This window comes from Lotus japonicus, chromosome 1 (genome assembly GCF_012489685.1).
Source record: "Lotus japonicus ecotype B-129 chromosome 1, LjGifu_v1.2".
Lineage (NCBI taxonomy): Eukaryota > Viridiplantae > Streptophyta > Magnoliopsida > Fabales > Fabaceae > Lotus > Lotus japonicus.
This window is the reverse complement of record NC_080041.1, coordinates 118498870-118519892: the sequence shown is the minus strand read 5'-3', so window position 1 is coordinate 118519892 and position 21023 is coordinate 118498870. Positions and strand designations below refer to the sequence as shown.

The 21023-nt window shown below is 36.8% G+C and overlaps 3 protein-coding genes across 3 annotated transcripts; 2 read left to right on the top strand and 1 right to left on the bottom strand.

The window, feature by feature from the left end:
• Positions 1-330: 330 nt before the first annotated feature.
• On the bottom strand, positions 331-2472 carry LOC130721914 (uncharacterized). Its single transcript, XM_057572503.1, has 3 exons — positions 1822-2472; positions 1072-1593; positions 331-828 (listed from the first exon to the last, which is right to left on the bottom strand). Exons 1-3 carry the CDS (start codon positions 2470-2472, stop codon positions 331-333), a joined length of 1671 nt encoding a protein of 556 aa, XP_057428486.1.
• A 1732-nt stretch (positions 2473-4204) lies between these two features.
• On the top strand, positions 4205-8658 carry LOC130732529 (B3 domain-containing transcription factor FUS3-like). Its single transcript, XM_057584557.1, has 6 exons — positions 4205-5301; positions 7111-7200; positions 7316-7416; positions 7776-7822; positions 7905-7981; positions 8088-8658. Exons 1-6 carry the CDS (start codon positions 4921-4923, stop codon positions 8391-8393), a joined length of 1002 nt encoding a protein of 333 aa, XP_057440540.1. The 5' UTR covers positions 4205-4920; the 3' UTR covers positions 8394-8658.
• A 3252-nt stretch (positions 8659-11910) lies between these two features.
• Positions 11911-15041, top strand: LOC130729765 (uncharacterized). The gene is made up of 2 exons (XM_057581603.1): positions 11911-12624; positions 14781-15041. Exon 1 carries the CDS (start codon positions 12021-12023, stop codon positions 12615-12617), a length of 597 nt encoding a protein of 198 aa, XP_057437586.1. The 5' UTR covers positions 11911-12020; the 3' UTR covers positions 12618-12624; positions 14781-15041.
• The last annotated feature ends 5982 nt before the right edge of the window (positions 15042-21023 follow it).

Sequence of the window (21023 nt, the reverse complement as noted above, 5' to 3'; positions counted from 1 at the left end):
ATGATAGTTGACCAATACATCCCTTGCCTAAAGAGAATCCATTTCATCTTTGCCCCTGCTTGGTGAGCTCCACATAGGCCGTCGTGAGCGGCTGATACAGCTATGAACGCATCGTCTTCGCTTAAGCATTTCAACAACGTGTTGTTGACGTTCTTTTTGAACAATTCATTGCCTATGATAGTATAGTTTAGAGCCCTATATTTGACTTTTCTGTCTGTTGACCCTACAGGGTTCTGTAAGTATTCGACGATTGGCTTTCTCCAATCATTGGGAGTAAGATTATCAATAGCCATAACATCGAGATCCAAAGGACTCAATTTCTCCTTGATCCTAATCAACTCTTGCAATTTTTTGCTTATCTATCATGTACCCGGAAGCAATTTGTGCTAACTCGTTAGCTTCTTGATTGCTTACCCTAGGTATGTAGCCAATTCCTGCTTGGTCAAAATTGGCTAATAAATTAATGGCCTTTACGTAGTATTTTGCCAAATTTTCACTTATGCATTTGTATTCCTTGGTAAGTTGCTTTACAACCAATTCTGAGTCACCTTTGATTTCGACGTTCTTTGCCCCCAAGGCCAACAGTATTTCGAGGCCCGAGACTAAAGCCTCATATTCAGATTCGTTATTGGAGCAACTTTCTCGAATTCGAAACATGAATTTGGTTGGGATGCCTTGTGGGGACACTATGAACATACCGATTCCTGACCCTTCCTTATGGCTTGAGCCATCGAAAAACAACTTCCAAGGCTGTAACCCTACATAAGCTATTTCTTCAGGCAAAGTGTGATCTGCCAAGAAATCAGCTACTGCTTGCCCCTTAATTGCCTTTAATGGGGCATAAGTGAGCGAATATTCGGTTAATGCTAAAGACCATTTACCAATTCGACTATGAAAAATAGGATTGGATAACATGTGTTTTATTATATCAAAGTGAGAAAAAACCATTACATCAATTGACTTTATATAATATTTCAGCTTGGTACAAGAAAAGTACAAACATAAACACAATTTCTCGATCATAGTGTATCGAGTCTCGGCATCGTTTAATACACGACTCAAATAAAATACGGCTCTTTTGATGCCATCTTCATCTTCTTCTGCCAACATGCTACCAATGGTTTCATCTGTAGCCGAAATATATAACTTCATTGGCTTCCCTTTTATAGGAGGAATCATCACCGGAGGGCTTGCCAAATAGTTTTTGAGTTCATCAAATGCTTTTTGGTGCTCTGCTTCCCAGCGAAAAATGTCTTCCTTCTTTAGTCGAAGAAGGGATGAGAAAGACTTAGTTTTATCACTAAGGTTAGCAATAAACCTTCTAAGGAAATTGACTTTGCCCAAAAGCGACTGCAGTTGTTTCTTGCTAGTTGGTGGACTTGTGTCGAGAATAGCTTTGGCCTTATTCTTGTTGATTTCGATGCCTTTTTTGTGCACCACAAAACCCAAAAAGTCACATGCAATTACACCAAATGCACACTTAAGGGGGTTCATTTTTAAGCCATGTATCCTCATTCTCTCGAATGACTTCCTCAAATGTGACAAGTGTTCATCCCTAGATGGGGACTTGATCACTATGTCATCAATATAAACCTGCATAAAAGTTTCAATAAAGTCATGAAAGATAGTATTCATTACCCTCTAGTAGGTCGCGCCAGCGTTTTTCAAACCAAATGGCATGACCACCCACTCATATGTCCCTAAAGCACCAGGACATCGAAATGCAGTTTTCGACACATCCTCCTTGGCAATGAAAATCTGGTTGTAGCCAGAATATCCGTCTAAGAGACTTAAGTATTCATGGCCTGCTGCTGAATCTACCATCATTTCGGCTATGGGCATGTGATATTCATCCTTTGGTGTGGCAGCGTTCAGATCTTGAAAATCTATGCAGACCCTCATCTTACCATTTTTCTTGATTACCGGGACTACGTTGGCCAGCCACTCAACATATCTGGCCGCTCTGATGAACTTGCACCGCAACAATCTTTCGATTTCTTCCTTGATTTTTACTAGAACGTCTGGATGGAACCTCCTGGGCAGTTGTTTTACTGGCTTCCTGTCTTCTTTGATTGGCAGTTGTAATTCTACCAAGTCTCGACTCAAACCAGGCATCTCGTCGTAATCCCAGGCGAAACAATCTTTGAATTCTTTCAGCAACTCTATCATTCTGCTTCTAAGTTCTAGGTCGATCAAGGAACTTATGTAGGTTGGTCTTTTCTTTGAGCCATCCCCCAAATCGATTTCCTCCAAAGGGTCCTGAGCCTCCATTTTCGTGGCGTCCACTAAAGGTTTTTCGAACCCCAACGGGCCATCATCATAAATGCAATCCCTCTTCAGATCACACTCGTCTTCTTTGGCCTCTTCACTTGGCTCATTTCCAAGTGCACTATCCTTTTCATCCTGAGATAGCATCTCGACGGGTGAAACCGCAACTTTAATCTTTCCTTTAATGGCCATGTTTTTAGCCATTTTGTCGGCCTCTAGAGCCGTTTTCACCTTGTTTTCGGCCGCGTAAGCCGAAATCCGAGCCAAGCTCGAATTAATCATCATTATGCTGTATTGTCACATTGGTGGCAGCCTCATCACTTGCCACTTCTTTAGCGGCAACTTCTTCTTCGTCACTGTGCCATCCACTCATAGCATCCGTCTTTCTGTGGATTGACTCAAAAGTCTCCCGTAAGAAGAAAAATACAAATTTGAGTCAAGCGCGTCTATATTAATTGTTTAATTTTTTTAACCTTTAACATAAGGCAATAATAATAATTATTAAATATTCCATTAATTATACCACTTCCTATCAATATGCAATATGTTACTACAGTGCAATGTTTAACAATCAAGCTGTAAATTCAAAAAAAAAAAAAAAAAACAATCAAGCTGTAGTTATTTTTTTTGTTCACAAGAAAAAAGCTATAGTTACCTTTATGATTCATTGTATGAGTGTTTCAAAATTTGACTTTTAGTCTCATAACGTTTACTAATATAATTCATTAATTATTTAATATTTCATGAATCATATAAATGTTTATGAAATATATTAATTAATTGATAAAAACATATTTTTCGAAATAAGTTAATAAATATATATTAATACATATTACATCAATATAAATATATATATAAACATTTATATTAATGTATATATTAATTAATTAATATATATTAATTAATATAATTCATGACATATTTAATAATTAGTACATATTAATGAATGTCATTAATGAATTATATTTATTAAACAATAATGAATTTCATTAATGAATTATATTTATAAATATATATATATATATATATATAAACATTTATTATTAAATTTATCTTGGCTGCCTATCACACTAAGTCAAGTGAGAGGTAGAAAGATAAGAGAGAAAATTGAGAGATATGATAGATAATGTGATAAAAAAGTAAAAAAAAAAGTATGAAATAAAAGTGATTGAAAATAAGATAAGAGGGAAAGTAGAGTGTGAATGAATTAAAATTGAGTGTATTAAATATAAATATTATTTAATATAATATACATTGTTATCAAAATTCACTTCATTAAACAATCAAGCTAGTTATTAGTTAATTTTTATATTTTGGGAAAAACATTAATTATAGAGTTTGAAAAAGTGAGATTAATTAAAGAAAAAAATCCAGTGAATTAATGATGCAATTAGTTGCAGTTAATAGTATCATTAATGGTGTTTTCAAAGCACCTGTGCATGATATCCAGGTGGAGAGGCAATGGAGTTTCGGGAATCCACATATGACCTCACAAATCAAGCAACTCTTTTATCCCAGCAACAAAATTATCCCCTGCTCCTCACCCCACACCACTAAAAACAATCACGTGCCCCATCAAACAAAACTCACCAAATATCCATATCACCACGCCACGTGGCAGCATCTCAGCGCACGAACACAACATTAAAACAACACCAGCACTACCAGATTGCAAAATTTTCAACTTTGTCTCTCCCATTCCATGCATCAACCCGGGTTTTCAACTTTCAACATTCAAACACAAAGCAAAGAAACGCAAATTAAAGCACCCTCTCCCTCTATTCAATTCTTCCTCATTCTCCTCCTAAAGATAAGAGTGTGTGTTTGTTTGTGTGGTTTAATTTGGTGTGTCTTTTGATTCTCTTAATATGTAAGAAAGAAAGAGTTCAAAAACGCCATAAGAGTTTGATGTCGTATATAAGTTTCAGAACTTTTGCAACACCTGGAGTCTCTTCCCAAGCTACATCTTTCATGTGTCTTCACCATCCATCCGTCACTCCTTGTTTGGCCACTCTCTAACCACCACCATCACCCACCGCACCAACCCCAATGCACAACCCAACCCAACTCAATTATTATTAACCCTGGTTTGTTTTGTTCACACCATCACAACCAGAGAAAAAAGCCAAAAAGCCAAAGCAAACCATGAATCGGGTCATAACACATTGCCACTAAAACTGATCCTTTCTCATTACCCATAACCCATTTACAGATAAAAATCTGGCAAGAGAAAGAGAAAGAGAGAGAGAGAGAATTTATGGTGTGGTGGTGGAGTAAAAGTAAAAGGTTGCAAAGGGAGAGGAGAATGAGAAGGGCGTGAATGCAGAATGCACAAATGTCATAAAAACCAGTCCCTCTAATTCACCACCAACAAAAAAATCCTTACCAAAAATAGAAAAAATCCAAACAAAAAAGAAAGAACACCCTTCACCATTGATCTCTCAAACACCAAACCCCACACCCATTTCGTGATTGCCGAGCGTCGTTTGATCTTCTTATCTAAATCTGCACAAACACTGAGAGTGAGTAAGAGAGTGAGAGAGAGAGAGAGAGAAAACAGCCAACTAGAACTAGAGTCACAGAAAACCAAAAGCACTGTGGGAGAGTGTGTGGGAAACTGAAGAGAGAAAGAAAGAAAAAGAAGGCTAGCTAATGATGATGGATCAGCAAGAGAAGAAAACCGAGGCGTGTGGTTTTGTGGCAGGTGTTGGAGCTGAGCTTGGGTTTGGGTTTGGGTTTGTCACCGTGCAAGGAGACAACAAAATGGTAACACCAAACGGGTCGTCATCGGGTCGGATCTGTGATGATGGGCTTGTTGCTGCTGTTACCACCACCTTTGGAACGGTTCACAAGAAGAAAAGGATGGCCAGACAGAGAAGGGTCTCCTCCACCACCACCACCACCACCACCACCACCATCATCAGCAGCAACAACAAAAGTCCCACATTGCTTGCTGCTGCTTCCAGCTCCTCGCACGTGCCGATCTCCCCGCTTCCTTCTCATAAACCTTCCAAAACTCTCCCTCCCGCACGTGTGAGTTCTGCTATTTAATTTCCTTCGTCTTTTTTTTTCACATTTTTTTCTTCCAAAATGATGATCTGATATATACAATATTTATATTTATGTATAGATATACCTCAGCTAGCTTGGTTCTGAATTCTATATCTTTTGGATTTATTGTCTTGATTTTCAACTACTACCATCCCCCTTTTTTTGAAAATAAAAAAAATCGGATCTCATGAATATGTATCTAGTTACTCTTTTTATATCTATGTGGATATCTCATGGATTTGCAGACTGAACTTCTAGTTTTTCTTTAGATCCTTGTGTTAATCTGTTCCTCTCGTGATTCTCACTCTGTTGTTTTTGGTACAATATCTTTTCCAATGCTAAATGGAAGGGCCATTCTAATACACACACTTTTATCGTTGAGAATTACTCATTGACCTCATAATTTGAGGGTTTTCTTTCATTCACACATATTTTTCATAGAATTATTTTTTTTACTCATTTTATCTTTTTATTTCTCTTCTTTTTATCTACTATATCTCGCATTTTCGGTCTCTTATCTCTTTTTGGCTGTGAGTGCATTTTGGATGTGAGTGAAATATTATTGTAATTCCAATTTTAGGAAATGAGATATGGAAGATATGTAATTTTTTAATGCATTAAACCCCCCCCCCCCCCCCCACTCCCAAAAAAAAATAATGAAAATGAAATATAGAATATTAAAACTAATTATTTCGAAGAAAATCTATTTAAAAAGTAAAATGAAAATGAAATTAAAGTGAAGGCGTGGGCTATTCTTTTTCTTTGTATTCCTCAATGTTGTACTGAAATGAAGTCGTTAAAAACAAGTCAGACATATTTCGATTTCCAAGCATGTGTGAATCTAGTGGTAACCTTTTTTTTTTATTAATTATCTAGTGGTAACCTTGTGTCAGATTATATAGAGTTATAGACACAAAAATAAAGGGGAGACACTTTTAACGCGCTGTGCTACAAGGGGCAACATCAATATATGGGATTATGGGTACGGAATTAGCCTGAGGGTGTTCCTCAGTGAGGAACACTCGGGCACCGACCAAAAGCGAATTTAGTTAGTACTATATATATGTTTCAACCTTTTATTTATTTATTTTGGTAACAAAAATGGTAGGACTTGGATAGACACTTTCAACTCTATCAGACAACGTCCCAATAACACTTCGGCCTGGGATTATTGTCTCGTCTATTACCCATGTGGAAGCCAATAAAGGCTCACTCTAGTGGCATGCCGGAGTGATGAGATTTATTTGAGTAAGAATGTCCAACAACTTAGATTTATGTCCAACCCATGTTGGCACACCTGCAAGGGGTGACAGAGTCACTTTCTTTGTAACCTATTTTTACTCTACTTTTTTTGGGTGGGCAGGAGAAGAGTGGAATTAAGGCGATTAATTGCAAAATTGCCAGATATGCAGTATATATTATACATGGCTACTGTTATTGGATTAACTATTAGTATGTTGATTAACTCATCCTTGGAAGCCGAAAATTTTGTACTGTTTGTTCTCTAAATCTTAGGTGTTGTGCTTAAACAAATAGAGAAAATTTGATGATTAGAGGTAAATTGACGGCTTCCACATTTGGGAATTTGTGTATTTCAAGACATACATGAAGCATGCTGGACAAGGCTTTGGGTTCTCTGCCTCTTTACCACTATTAGTATTGACTTGATGTCCTCATGTTGGCCATGTTGGTTTTGACTTGATCCACTTTTAGTGGCATTACATTATAATTTGCTTTAGTTTAATTTTGTTTTTTTAAAATGGCCTAACAATTTCATCTATTTACTTGTAGAAAATCGATCCTAGAAGGTTGAAATATCTTTTCCAAAAGGAGTTGAAGAACAGTGATGTTAGCTCCCTTAGGAGAATGATATTGCCAAAGGTTTGGTCTTCTCTCAATGCTCTTTCTATATGTGTAAATTTGTCTCAACTTGTTCTATAAACTATTATGACCCTATAATGGATGAAATAATTGGCCAACAAATTATAACTTGCAGAAAGCAGCAGAGTCTTTCCTTCCAGCCCTTGAGTCAAAGGAAGGAATTTTCATCAACATGGATGATATAGATGGTCTTCATGTATGGACTTTCAAGTACAGGTATGGTTGATTTATTTTGATAGCCATGACAAGAGTTTTTTTGGTTTGAACGGAATGGCAAGAGTTTAAATTGCAGTTCCGTTGCGAAAATTGCAGACAAATGCAGGTTGATGCGGTTGCAATTGCAATCCCGACACCGTTGTGGGGACACTAAAACCCTTTAAGTTGCGGCCACAACTGCAGTCGTGGACCGCAATATAAAACCCTGTCCATGACATACAATTAAATTAAAATTGAATGCTTAATCACATTCTTTTACAAAAGAAAAATGATATTAGTTGAATATTTAAGGTTATTTGTAATTAGTTGATACAAACAGTTCAAATTCATATGTTATTATGTTTGTATTTGAAATGCAGGTTTTGGCCTAATAACAATAGTCGGATGTATGTACTAGAAAACACTGGTATGTTTAATTTACTCAAACTAATTTTCTAATTCTATTTTAGAGTAAAGGGACTTATATTATACTGGTGTATAATTTTCAGGAGACTTTGTTAACACACATGGCCTGCAATATGGAGACTCCGTTATGGTTTACCAAGATACTCAAAATCTTAACTATGTACATGCTGCGATAAAACTAATTTGAACAGTTTCATTTTCAATTCTGAAACTTTTAATTAATCATGTTAGTTTTCTTGTCCAATTAATTTGTTACTTGTTTGCAGGTTATTCAGGCCAAAAAGGCTTCTGATCAGGATGAGTTTCAGGAAGAAGAAGAAGAAACACCAAGTGATACCGTCAATGACATGCTCCTCAATGACTATGAGGTGAGCAAACCTGATTGTGATTGCTTCAATGGATATGATCCTGCAGTGAATGACACCACAGGCATGTCATTCATATATGAGACAACTTTCTCAAATGACTCCCCACTTGATTTTCTGGGTGGATCAATGACCAATTATTCAAGGATTGGACCAGTTGAAACCTTTGGTTCTGTTGAGAATTTGTCACTTGATGAATTTTACTAAGGCGTGGGGTTTTCTCCAATTTGGTACTAAAGGAACATTGATGTGTGTGTGGGTTTTGCTTTTTTTGGGTTTTCATGACAATGAGAGGATTTGCGTAGAATAAAATAGTGGCCTGTGGACATGTTTTTGTTCCTCTCTCTTGAACAAGTGAGACTGCTCTGCCATGTATTAATTACTTATGATTTTTGCTGGATAGCATCTATATAAATGATTCTGAATGTTTCATTATGGATAATTTTGTACAATATGCAAGTAACTAAATCATGCAAGAGGGTATTGTCGTCCCATATGTGCAGAAAACAACTATAATACATTCATGTCCCCTTCTGTTTCATCCCAATTCCATATCTTTTTTCTTTCTCTCTATTATTTTCCATCATATATCTCGCATTTTCTTTTTCTTTATTACTCGAGAATGTAACGAATGTAGTGTTAGAATTATAATACAAAATTATTCACGTGTCATATACTTCCAAATGCGGTGAGGAGAGCCATCTTGCGAGACTTGGGGAGTCAAAGAATCCGCAACATTATTCCTACCTTTGGGGATAAGAGTAACGGTCACATTTCAGTCTCATATAGAATTTGTGTTAGGTCTAACTCTACTTCAAAAGTTTGCTTAGAGGTAATGATTGCTCTACCTTTTATAAAAAATATTTTGATCATATATCTCGTCAATGTAAGGTTTCTTAACACACCCTCCCACGTCCAGAGTTAGACATCTGAAGCGCGTGAAATTTGCAATAATGAACATTTTTTCCATGGAAAGTACCAAAAAAAAAATATATTATAGGTTCTGATACTATCTTACAATTTGGGTTACAATGCGAGGAATGTTTGATTTAGCTTCAAAATTTAGCGGCAAACAATTTTTTGTTGTTTAGAGTCGGCCATGCCGACACAAAGCGTCTGAATTCTATTATTTTCCACTTAAGAGTATTGTTGGCCAAGCCGACGTTAGTTAGCGTCCGCTAACATGAATTTAGAATCAATTGTGGCTGACGCTAAATTGGCCAGTGACATTATCTTTGGCCAAGCCGAATTTAATTACAAATTATAAAATCACTGGTCAAATTAGCATCGGCTAGACCGAAGCTAATATGAAATGGATTCGACTCACTTGATGGGCCCATACGTCTGCGGCAATCTGACTGATGCCAATGTTCGATGAAATCTCTACTAGGGGTCCTTAATAAGCCCTCTCACTCTTGCCCAATCCACTCCTCTTTAACCCTAACCCTTCTCTCCCAATCTCCCAACGCCCTGCGTCGCCATCACCCCCCTTCGCTGCCACTATGAGCACCACCGCACGTTGGTGATTCAGCCCGCTCCCACTCTTCGTCGCCCTATACTCGCTCTATGACACCCTAAAATTCTATGATTTAATTATACAATGGCAATCAATCTTTATGTCACTATGTCACCTTTTGGTTTCTAATTACTAAATTTATGAATCAACAAAAGCCTTTTTTATTTTTTAGGATACACTTCATAGGTTAAAATGCTACAACTTATTTCATTGACATAATTAAATGCATGGTCCTAGTTCACAGTTCCTCCAAAGACTATCATGGCTCAATAACTTTGGTGCACAACAAATCTAAACCATAAAAGGATGTGAGATACCCCAATTAACACTAAGAGCTCGTTTGGTATGTCGTATATGACATAATTGTATAAGCTTATACAATACATTATGAGTTTATCCATTGTTTGGTGTTAACATTGTATTGTATAAGCTTATCCATCAACTCACTCTTATGCATCAAAATGATGTATTATTTAATACACCATGTAGGTGATAGATAAGGCATGATAAGATTTAATGTATAAGTCACCATCACCACCACCATCCACTGCACACCTTCCACCACCACTATTACGACCGCCACCATCCTCCACTGTCGCCACCAACATTACCACCCCATGGCCACCACAACCACCGCCCTCCACCACCACCATCCACCACCACCATAAGTTGACACTTTGGTAAAAGAGTGGTCTGATTATGCTACGATTGAAGGCTGGTCTGATTTTGTTCTCCAACATAAGTTGAAGACTAAAATCAAGGAATGGAAAGATTACTCAATGAGAGTCGGGGTAACAGAGATAGTATTAAAGCTATAGAGGTCGAATTACAAATTGTAATGAGCAGATTAGAGGTGGACGAGCCTTTGATGGAACTGAGACCAAGGAGACTGCAAACTCTAGGTGATTTGTGAAATCAATATAAGAGGGAGAAAAGCATGTAGCGGCAAAATTGGTATGTTTTGCTACTACGTTTTTTTCTTGTCCCATATATTACTTTTCCTGCATATTGTTGTTTCAATATCCTGAGATGTGGTGTTGGACAACATGGATTTGTTGTAGCTGGGCCCTTCCCTGTGTTTGTTGTAAGCATAGGTATCCTTGTTTTCAGGGTCGGGTATTTTAGCATGTCTTTGAGAGGCAATTAGCTAGTTATGGTTTCTTTATTTTTTTTTTTTTATTTTTTTTTACATGAGTTGAAAAAAGAGAAAAACTACGTCCTTAAAGAGGAGACACTCGACGCATCCGCGAGAAGAAGCAACCCCGAACCAGGAAGCGGTTGCTCAATCACAACCGAAGGCTCGCCTTGCCCAACACCGTGCTTAGCCCAAAAGTCCGCACAAGTATTGCCTTCCCTCAAAGTGTGGTAAAAGTTCACCATCCAAGCCCGATCCAGCAGATCTTTAATATCTCATATCAGAGATGCATAAAGATGAGTAGAAGGTGGCATCGACTTAACTAGAGTCACTACATCCAAGGAATCAGATTGACAATCAATCTTCCTATACCCCCCGCTCCCATGTGATGGTCAGACCATGGAACAAAGCTTGCAACTCAAGGTGAAGGATGCAAGCGTCATCTATGAAGCCAAAAAAACCTCCCATCCACTGACCTTGATCACTCCGGAAGCAACCACCAAGACCTCCCCTACAAGGCACACCACAGACACTACCATCAACATTCAGCACAACGCTATCGCGCAGGCCTGACGTCCACCGCACTAGATGAGGAATCAGACTTGAAGTGTCAATGTTTTTTACTTTCATATGCCAAAGTCCTTTAATTTATTTATTATCTAGCTATATATATATATATATTTGGCTTTTCTAAGGAAAAAAGAATCAGCTGGCAACCAACTAAGTTGGTTCCATTTGATCATTCAGTTTCTTGAGGAAGAGATGTGTTCATTGATATGAGTTTCTAAGATAAACTTAATTTGATAATTAGAGATTATTAGTTAAGATGGATAGACCTCTCATACTTGACCCATACACTCGATGATAATTTAAATCTTTTTAATATAGTTAAAATATTATTTATTTACAAAAATCGTTTTAACTTTTAAGTGATTTTCATTTCATTTCAAACAAAAAAAACTTTTAAGTGATTTTACACATATTTTTAAAAAAAATGTAAATTCATGTTAAAAAAAAAGGAACCCAATGAAGGAATAAATGTGAGAAAAATCTGTCTTCAATTGTATTCTACTACTACTACTACTACTACTACCGCCCGCAAAACCCTAACTTGTCTCATCCCCAAAACCTCACTCTGAAACACACAAAGAAACCTTCCTTGGTTTCTTCCATACCCACATTCATGGCGGAACTCAACCACCACCAAGAACCCACATTCCCCTCCAAGCGCCACCCCGTTCCTGATCCCCAAGAACAACCCCCCACCAAAGCCCCAAAGCTCGCCGCAACCCCAGAACCTAACCCTGATTCAAACGACAACAACAACAACCACCCTGCAGTTTCCGCCACCGATGATTGTTCTTCCCAGCCCAAAGAAGCTGCCAATGACGACAATGAGCCTGACAACGACGTCCAATTTGAGGGGGAGGAGGAGGAGGATGATGAGGAAGACAAGGAGGAAGAGGACGATGAGGATGATGATTCGAATGGCGAGGCTGAGGTGGACCGGAAGGGAAAAGGGATTTTGCGTGATGACAAGGGTAAAGGGAAAATGATTGAAGAGGAAGAGGATGATGACGATGATGATGACAGTGATGATGATGATGATGATGGTGTTGATTCCGGTGGTGATGACAGTGATTTTTCTGATGATCCTCTGGCTGAAGTGGATTTGAATAACATTCTTCCCTCGAGGACTAGGCGGCGAGCGGCTCAACCCGGTGTGCGCATTGCTAGGGACCCAGCAGCCAATGTTGGCGGCGGTGATAGCGATGCTTGAAACGAAGGTCAGTCAAGGTTTTAGAGAAATAGTTGCAGTTTGTTTGTTTTGATTGATTTGTGCATCCAAGTATTTGGTAGGTAATGGATGGATATATATGATGTTTTTTGTTAATATAAAACTAATTTGAAAGGGAGAATAGTATTGGAAATCATGGCCATTGAGTTTTGGGTTTGTGTTTTAGAGGATTAGGTGGAGTATATTGGACTGTTAATACATGGTTCATAACATGGCATATCATATGTAGTGAGGACTGAGCAATTGAATCTATCGGATTCCAAGAAGGACAGAATACTTGAGATGAAGATGGTTTTCCATCTTCATTCTTATTGTATATAACGCGGGGGAGGGTCTACTTCTTGGTCTTGTGAGATCCTGGCAGTAATCCTTGGTGCTTTATAAGTTGTTGTAGACCACCAAGAATTTGTTAGAGTTGTGTTGATCTTAACTGAGTATGTCTTTGTGCTTATAAGTGATATCCTATGAATTTTAACTGCTCAGCGCCGTCAAATGACATTTGAGTAGTTCGCTCAAGCCAGATAGGGGCAGATTTTGTATATTTGCTCAAGCCAAAGTTTCCAGACACCCTCAGTGATTAAAACCCTGTTTTTGAAACCTCCCCACAATAAGAATGTTACTACCCACACACTAGTCACCGTACCCTGCATGTATGAATATTTTAAAGTAAAATCTTTATAGTAGTGATTAGTGAATTATTAGTCACGGGCTCACAGCATTAAAATCAATCTAGCATCACATATCAATTAGTGATTAGCAATCCTTGGTGCTTTATAAGTTGTTGTAGGCCACCAAGAATATGTTAGAGTTATGTTGATCTTAGTCAATTTGGTTTATAACTGAGTATCATACTTTTGTTCATGATTGACAACAAATTAGAGCTCAAAATTTTATATGACTTGAATATCAAATTTTCCCATTGATGAGATGTTCAAAGGATAAAAAACATAGATCCTAATTGGCTGTTTTATGAAATTAAGAAGTTACTTTTTAGTTAAGAAAAACCTTTGTTTTATTTCGGAATTGAGCCAAAAATATAGAACTAGTTTGAGGTGACAGAAGATTAAAGAAAAGCATGCAGTTGGTGTTTCCCTTAACAATGATAGTAGAAACAGTTAAAGCAAAGTTTAGCTTTGTGCATGAGGCTTTCATCATTTTGGGGTCTGAGAAAGGTCATTCAGATGTATCATACATGCAACCTTACTGAGACGAGTAAAATGTCTATTTCCACAACTAGAACCAATGACATCAAATTTGTTATGTTATAATGTATTAATCTTGTCGTCATGCCATGTCTCGCACTCTAGAAGTAAAAGGAGAAAAATACATAACTTTTTAACTTAAAATGGTCTAACACAGAACATAGTTGGTTGAATTTATCTGGGTTACCTTGTAGGATGGGGATCTCACAGTATGCTACTATGCTTATTTCCAGCATATATATGTTTCAGAGGATAGTGAGGTCTACATAGTTCCATAAATAGATATTTGTTTGCTTGGTTATTCTAATTATTTCTGGTTAGAAGAAACGTCTATCAATTGTTTGAGAGCATGTTATAATCTTCTCTACTGCGAGATTACTCAAATTACACTATCCTCTTTTCTATTTTGAAAAATTACACTTCCCTTATGTGAGATGGAACTATGCTATGTTTTAGACCATTTAAATATTAAAAACCTCGTAACAATGGTGAGTAATTATGAATGAGCCTCCCACAAGCATTTTCTCTTTGTTTTGAAGGTGCAACTCTCATTACCACCGGCAACTAATTTTCAACTTTTATTAACTTGAAAACCCTTATTACTGGCTTTGAAGTTAATTAATAGTAAGTATCCAAAATATGAGGCGTGTAGTTTCCAAAATATGAGGGCAGTTAGGATAACTTCAACATTTCTTAATGGGGGGAGAGAATTGGTGAAAGGGTTGTGAGTAGTGTTGTCGGAATTCCAGCAAGCTGCCCTGAATTCCTCCATAATCCGCCTTCAGTTTATCAAATATGACCTAGCTTTGGCTTTGCTCTATAATCCTCATCTGTCATTAACAACATTGGTTGTGAGCTGTGTGTGTGTGTTGGTGTGGCATGCAAGTTGAGAAGCAATAGTTTATTCAACTTTCTCATGTTGGTTGCTGTCTATGATCAATAGGTCTGCCATCCCGACCACCTGTGGACTGTGTGCTGCTGAAGGTTAAAGTTTGTGAAAAAGAGGAGGGCTGTGCTATCAGGACTGTCCATTGTTGGAGGGATGCTAATGTATTGTCTCACAAAGTGATTTACTTTTTCTTCCTTTTGCTACTTATTTTTCTGGGCTTATCCCGTTCATGTAAAGACTAGAAAGCCTTTCTTTGCTCCCAAGGTTTGGCCAGGAGGATTTGCTCAAGTTTATGGAAATTTATTGATATCTTAACTTGTGTTTTTTGTTTGTTGGGTAGAAAAATCTTGACTTGCGCTGCATGGCTATTTTGCACCAGGGTTTGTTTGAAGGAAGGGGTGGGGCTAAACCCTCCAATCGTACAAGAAATGGTGTTTTCAGTATATAACATCATTATGATAGATTTTTTCTAACATTACTATTCGTTTCTTTATGCACTTGTCATCTATGAATATCGATCGTACCTCATGTCAATTTCTTTGATGACTGCCGCCTTGTTCATTGTGGTATCGAATCACTTCACTATCGTTTGTTGTTTAGACAACCACTGCGATTTTTTTCACTTCCCCTGCAAAATGTGAGGAAAAGGACTTGTTTGACTGGCTAATGGGAATCTGGGGTCATGTTCGGGCATTGTCACAATTTTCCCCCTTGTTTACAATGTTAAGGAAGATAATAGAACAAAGATGTCGCAGCTTTACAATATTGATTCATAAAGCCATCCCAACCTTGAAATGGGCCTACTAGTGGTACTTAAAAAGAGAAAATTCTAAAAATTCCACTCCAAGCCCATTTGAAATGCATCAAAATGATCGATCCTCATATCTCCACATCCCGCCCCAAACCCGATAGATGAAAGAACAATTGTGCCATCTTTCAATGAATCAACCTCTATTGACAAAAAAAAAACTACTTTGGTTATAGATCCTCTATACAGCAAATAAATCATTATAACTTCTGTAATTTAATAAGCTTTTTTATTTATTTTTTTAGGTAAGCAATAAGCTTTTTTATTTAGATTGATCCTAACCATCGTTTACAAAAATTAAGGGCTTGCAATTATGCGTGAAGAAGTGGTAGTGTGTGTTTGGAAAACCCATTCAGGATCCACGTTTGGCCCCGATCCACGTTTACAGAAGCAAGAAATAGTTGCTTTTGGATTTCTGGATCCACGTTTGATCTCTCCAGATTTGAAACCAAACACACACGTAGAGGACTCGTGCGATCCAAGTTGAAAATTTTATCATTCTCATTTTTAAAATAATGGAAATTGACCTTACCTTTAATCATTATTTTTGGACAAACCCCTTTTTTTCAATTCATGCATGTTAATATTCTCCAACTCCAAACTTGGACCAGCTGATATGAGCAGCAAAGATACACACTTTGGTGGGTTTGGATTTTGACACACTTTTCTTGTTTCTTTATCATACATACAAGGACTAAGTGGGTGACATCACTAGACCATTTATGTGGTCCTCCATGCTCCCTCATTCTATCCATCCATTTCCATCACCTTTTCAATGTTTCAAACCAAAACTACCATCCATTTGCATTTCTTGATTGGTTTGGGGGTTTAATTACCCCTAATTACTTGCAACATTGAATGTTGGGGTGTTTAATTTTCCCTTTGGAACAGTATGAGATATATCTAACCAATTCCACAGTTTGATCATAAAAACCTCATGGAAAGATGGACCACCATGCATTCGTCATGCGTTATGATGCCGCATGCTGCCCCATTCTGGTATTGAGCACCCAATTTTGTGGGTCTCCCCTAAGATCAACTTAATTCATCCCCATATGTAGAATTTATTAAAAAAATTGCAATTCAATTTCTTTGTTACAGTTATTTTTGAATTCTTTTATATGGATAAATATATTACAATGGTCCGTTGAAAAAGTAATGACTAAAATTTAAAGAAAATAGCAATTTGTTATACATGGATATATATAGATATATGATTAAAATTACAACCATTGATTGTTAAATCAATTATTGTGATGGGTACTTTATTCTCTAAAATGACTCGTTTATATGAGTCAAATCCTCTTATTTAACGGGTAATAGGTTCAAGCACACGTGTTTGATTCATCTTAAATAATATTTTGTTTTGAGGTTGGCTAAACGACTTACGAGGGTTACTTAACTCACCCCAATGGACTAATATGATTATTTATAAATAGATTAATAAATAAAATATAAAAATTGTATTCCTTTTATTTTAAATGTGATTGATACATCTAAAACCATAGATTCTTTAACTCAAATATTCTCTTGTCATTTAAACAAGCCATTCGTATTCAAGTATAAGTCTATGACAAAAACCTATTAGGAAAGATAGTGCCACCAAAATGTAAATACTATCGGCTTGAGATAGAAAAAAGTTGTTCTTAGAATAAGAGAGTTTAAAATAAAAATACCGAAAAAAGGTATTATTTATGTAAATTTATCATCCACTATCTAATAAAAATGAAACCCCTTTATAATTTTCCAAGCTTTTTTTTTTTATCAACCATTTTGCAAAGCTTTGAATGAAAATAATTTTACATTGACATAGTGGTTGGATAATCTTGCGATGCTTGTAGTCCTCATGCACTTCACATGGCTGCAATTGTAGTCAATCATTGAAGGTGCAATATGAAAATGGAAATGATCATGACCTTTGTTTTTACTTTTTATTTTTTATGTCCATTCCCTGCATTTCTTTTTTCAATATGATATTCTTCTCCAAACTATAAGTAAGTGGAATTACAACTATACTTTGATATATTATCAAACCTTTTTGGCCTAACTTTTCTAATTAGATGGGAATCACGATCCTCTAATTGGACAATTAGTGAGCAATTATATTAAATGTCACATCCCTACGTATTCGCTGTTGAATTGTGGAAGTTGAAGACAAAATTTGCCAGCTTTTAAATACTTTTTCCACACCCTTTATCCATTAGATAAATGCAAAAGTAATGTTGATAACTTGTTACACTATAGCTCTCATTATCAAGTGGAAAAAGAACTCACTTTCTGTGTCAGATTTGGGACACTTTATAGGCTCTAAAATTAAGTAATGTAGTCAACAAGATAACCTTAATTGAGAATCGACAGGGTGCTAAAACGGGATTTTGCTGGATGATTGGCAGAGAAGGTAAATGTCCAATAGTTCAAGCATGGACTATAAGACCAGTACTTAATTTAGTAGCTAGTCCAACTAATTGAATCAATTCCACACATAAAGACATGGTGAAGGTTAGCATATCCGATTCATATGGGGAAGTTGATTTTAAAGGTTAATCATATTAATTTGGTTAATTTTAAGTATTTTATATATGGTTTCCATGATAAAGGTGAACTACTTACTTAGCTGGTGAATAATGCTAAGATGGTCAATGTCTTGAGAAAAATGGATTTAGGGTTTAGGGTTTACGGATGCTAATACCTCGTAATCTGAGGAGCAAAAGGAGGAATCCACCCGAGGAGGAGCTCGCGTCTGATTAGCTAGTTGGTGAGGCAATAGCTTACCAAGGCGATGATCAGTACCTGGTCCGAGAGGATGATCAGTCACACTAGAATTGAGACACAGCCCAGACTCCTACGAGAGGCAGTAGTGGGGAATTTTCCGCAATAGGTGAAGTCTGACTGAGCATTAATGTCGCATGGAGGTAGAGGACCACTTATGATTTAGTTGTTCGCATTTTGTATTTGATGCACCAAATTAGTTTACTTATGTGATGGTAATTATATAGCACGCTAGGCTAACCAAACTGTAATCAGAGAAAAAAGGGTAAACTAGAGGTTCATAATATAGAGAAAAGAGAAGAGATGGAAAAGACAGAAACTTTTCATTAAAATTTTACCTCAATACAAGAATAGTAACTAGAACAACCTCAATACAACAAATTGAAGAAGATTTTTATCATAAAAAAGAAGAGGAACCCGAAGGTGATGACAACATGCACATCCATCGAAGGTTGTCGATCTCGTTGACGGTGACACATGTGGCGTAGGATGAGGCACGAATGTTCTTCACTTTTTCAATCTACAACGTCATGCAACAAAGCTTAATCTTTTCGACGGGGAATATAGATGAAGTGAAAGAGTGGGAGAATGAGAGAGGATCTTGATTAGGGAGTTTGTCGAAGAGGATGCGAGACTTGATATTTGTCGCTGGGAAAAGGAGAAGTGAACTAGTGTTTCAGAGATGGTTGCAGTGAGTGATTGGAAGGTGAGAGGCTGAGAGATAGGAGAGTGATAACGGTTAGGGTTTTTTGGGGTGAGAATTTGAGAGTGATAAAGGGATTGAGAGAAGGTGGCGGAGGGTGGAGATGTTGTGAGTGATGGAAAGATTGAGAGTGGGGTTGCGGCTAGGGTTAGAGTTGGTAATTGGTGACACAAGTGGGTTGGGCTTGGAACAATTTTTTAAAAGACTTGATCAGTCGGGATGGAGTCCAAACCGTGACCAACCAATCAAAACCATAGAAAATCGGTTTTTGTAAACCGTAGAACTTGAACCCCATCTCATCCTGCCTGTTTTCCCAAAAAAAAGGCTTCGTTTTGGCCGATTTTGGTTCAGGCCGAGCCTTTTGGACAACCCTAATCTAACTTGCCAACTACTCAATCTACCAACGAGCCAATAGCAGGGCGGGGCGGGGCGAGTCAACCTGTTGAACTATACTCTTCTCTTATCTAGTTTACTAAAGAAAAAATAAATGAATTAAACGCCCTTAAGATGAGTCGGTTGTGTTATATCTCAACTTACTTCTGTTGGTGGGTAAATCCATCCAACTCTATTTTAAGATAAGATTAAAGGTGAGTGAAAGCAGAATGAGTTGACCCGTTTTGTCACCCACAACGGTACATATTCTTGAACTTGGTATTAGAAGAAAATTTAAAGAATTGGGAGGGAAAAAAACGAATGAAAAAGAGGCAGGGTTGTGTCTATCCTCGGATACAAGTAGCTTTCATGAGTTGCAAACCATGTTACTATATGTTTATGTACTATCTAATGGTAGCATTGAATGGCATATATTATTGGGAGATAAAAACAAAGTCTCAATGGGTGACCCACTATCACATGGTAAAGATGAGATCCCGAATGGAATGGTCCACAGCTCAATTAGTGCGCGCGAGTTGAGAATTTAACAAACCGAGAGCAAAACGTACACAGAAGAAAACACAAGGGAAACAAAACCGTGGAGAAAAGGATGTTACAAATATCTTCTACGCACTGAGGGAAGTAAATAAATCTCCCACACCAACAGGAAACGGACATGAATAACACCTGCAATCCTAAATGTTGCATTTGGCTGGGAAAAGTTCAAAGATATGTAGCTAGTTGTCCTTTTTGTTTATATTGGGTTAAATTGAATTGAAAAAATAGGCTTGTCTTTAGTAAAATTTGTGTCCGCATGTCCAAACATGTTGTTGTCACCTTATTTTTACTTTTACCACATACTCTTATTTTTGTCACATTAACAATAATATGATGTGTCACACCTACATCTTTCTCACGTACTATCTTTTCTAAGTATTAGGGAAAAATGTAAATTACTATCCTGAAGTTTTTAGCTTACGTGTAACTTAAATTCTCACTTTTTAAAGTGTGTATTTATAACCCTAAATTTTTTTAAGGGTGCAAAATTAACCTTTTGTCAACATTTCTATTAAATTTTAATAGAGTTTGTCACATGAATTGCACATGACATTTTTTCTCTCTAAATTACCCCTCTAAATGAATCAAAGAAAAATGTTTGATTTCTATCCACATTTTTTCTTATAGACATGTTTGATATTTTATTTGTTACGTACTAGTAGAATAGTAGAGTATATTCTATAATATTCTTCTCAATAGCACATCGCTAAATCTACCACAATCTTTTCAATCATTTGTGGTCTTTATAATCTGTTTTAGGACTACTGCTTCCAACAAAACTTACATATTCTTCCTCTAATATCCTCTTTGCATGAGTAAGGGCACATATACTACAAACCAATATCAACAATAGTCTTTTCTATTTAATGATCGAAATAAACCTCAATAACAAGCTTGTCGTCACTACCATTAACCAGGTCATTACTAGAAATTATCTCAATAAATATTATAATAGTAGTTCAACTATGTGATGAATGTTTAAAAGAAAAAAAACCTTTAAAAAGAGACTCGTTAATAAGAAACTACACATATGCCATGAGAAATATAATAAATTACTAAACATCTATAAGAAAAAATGTGTGAAAAA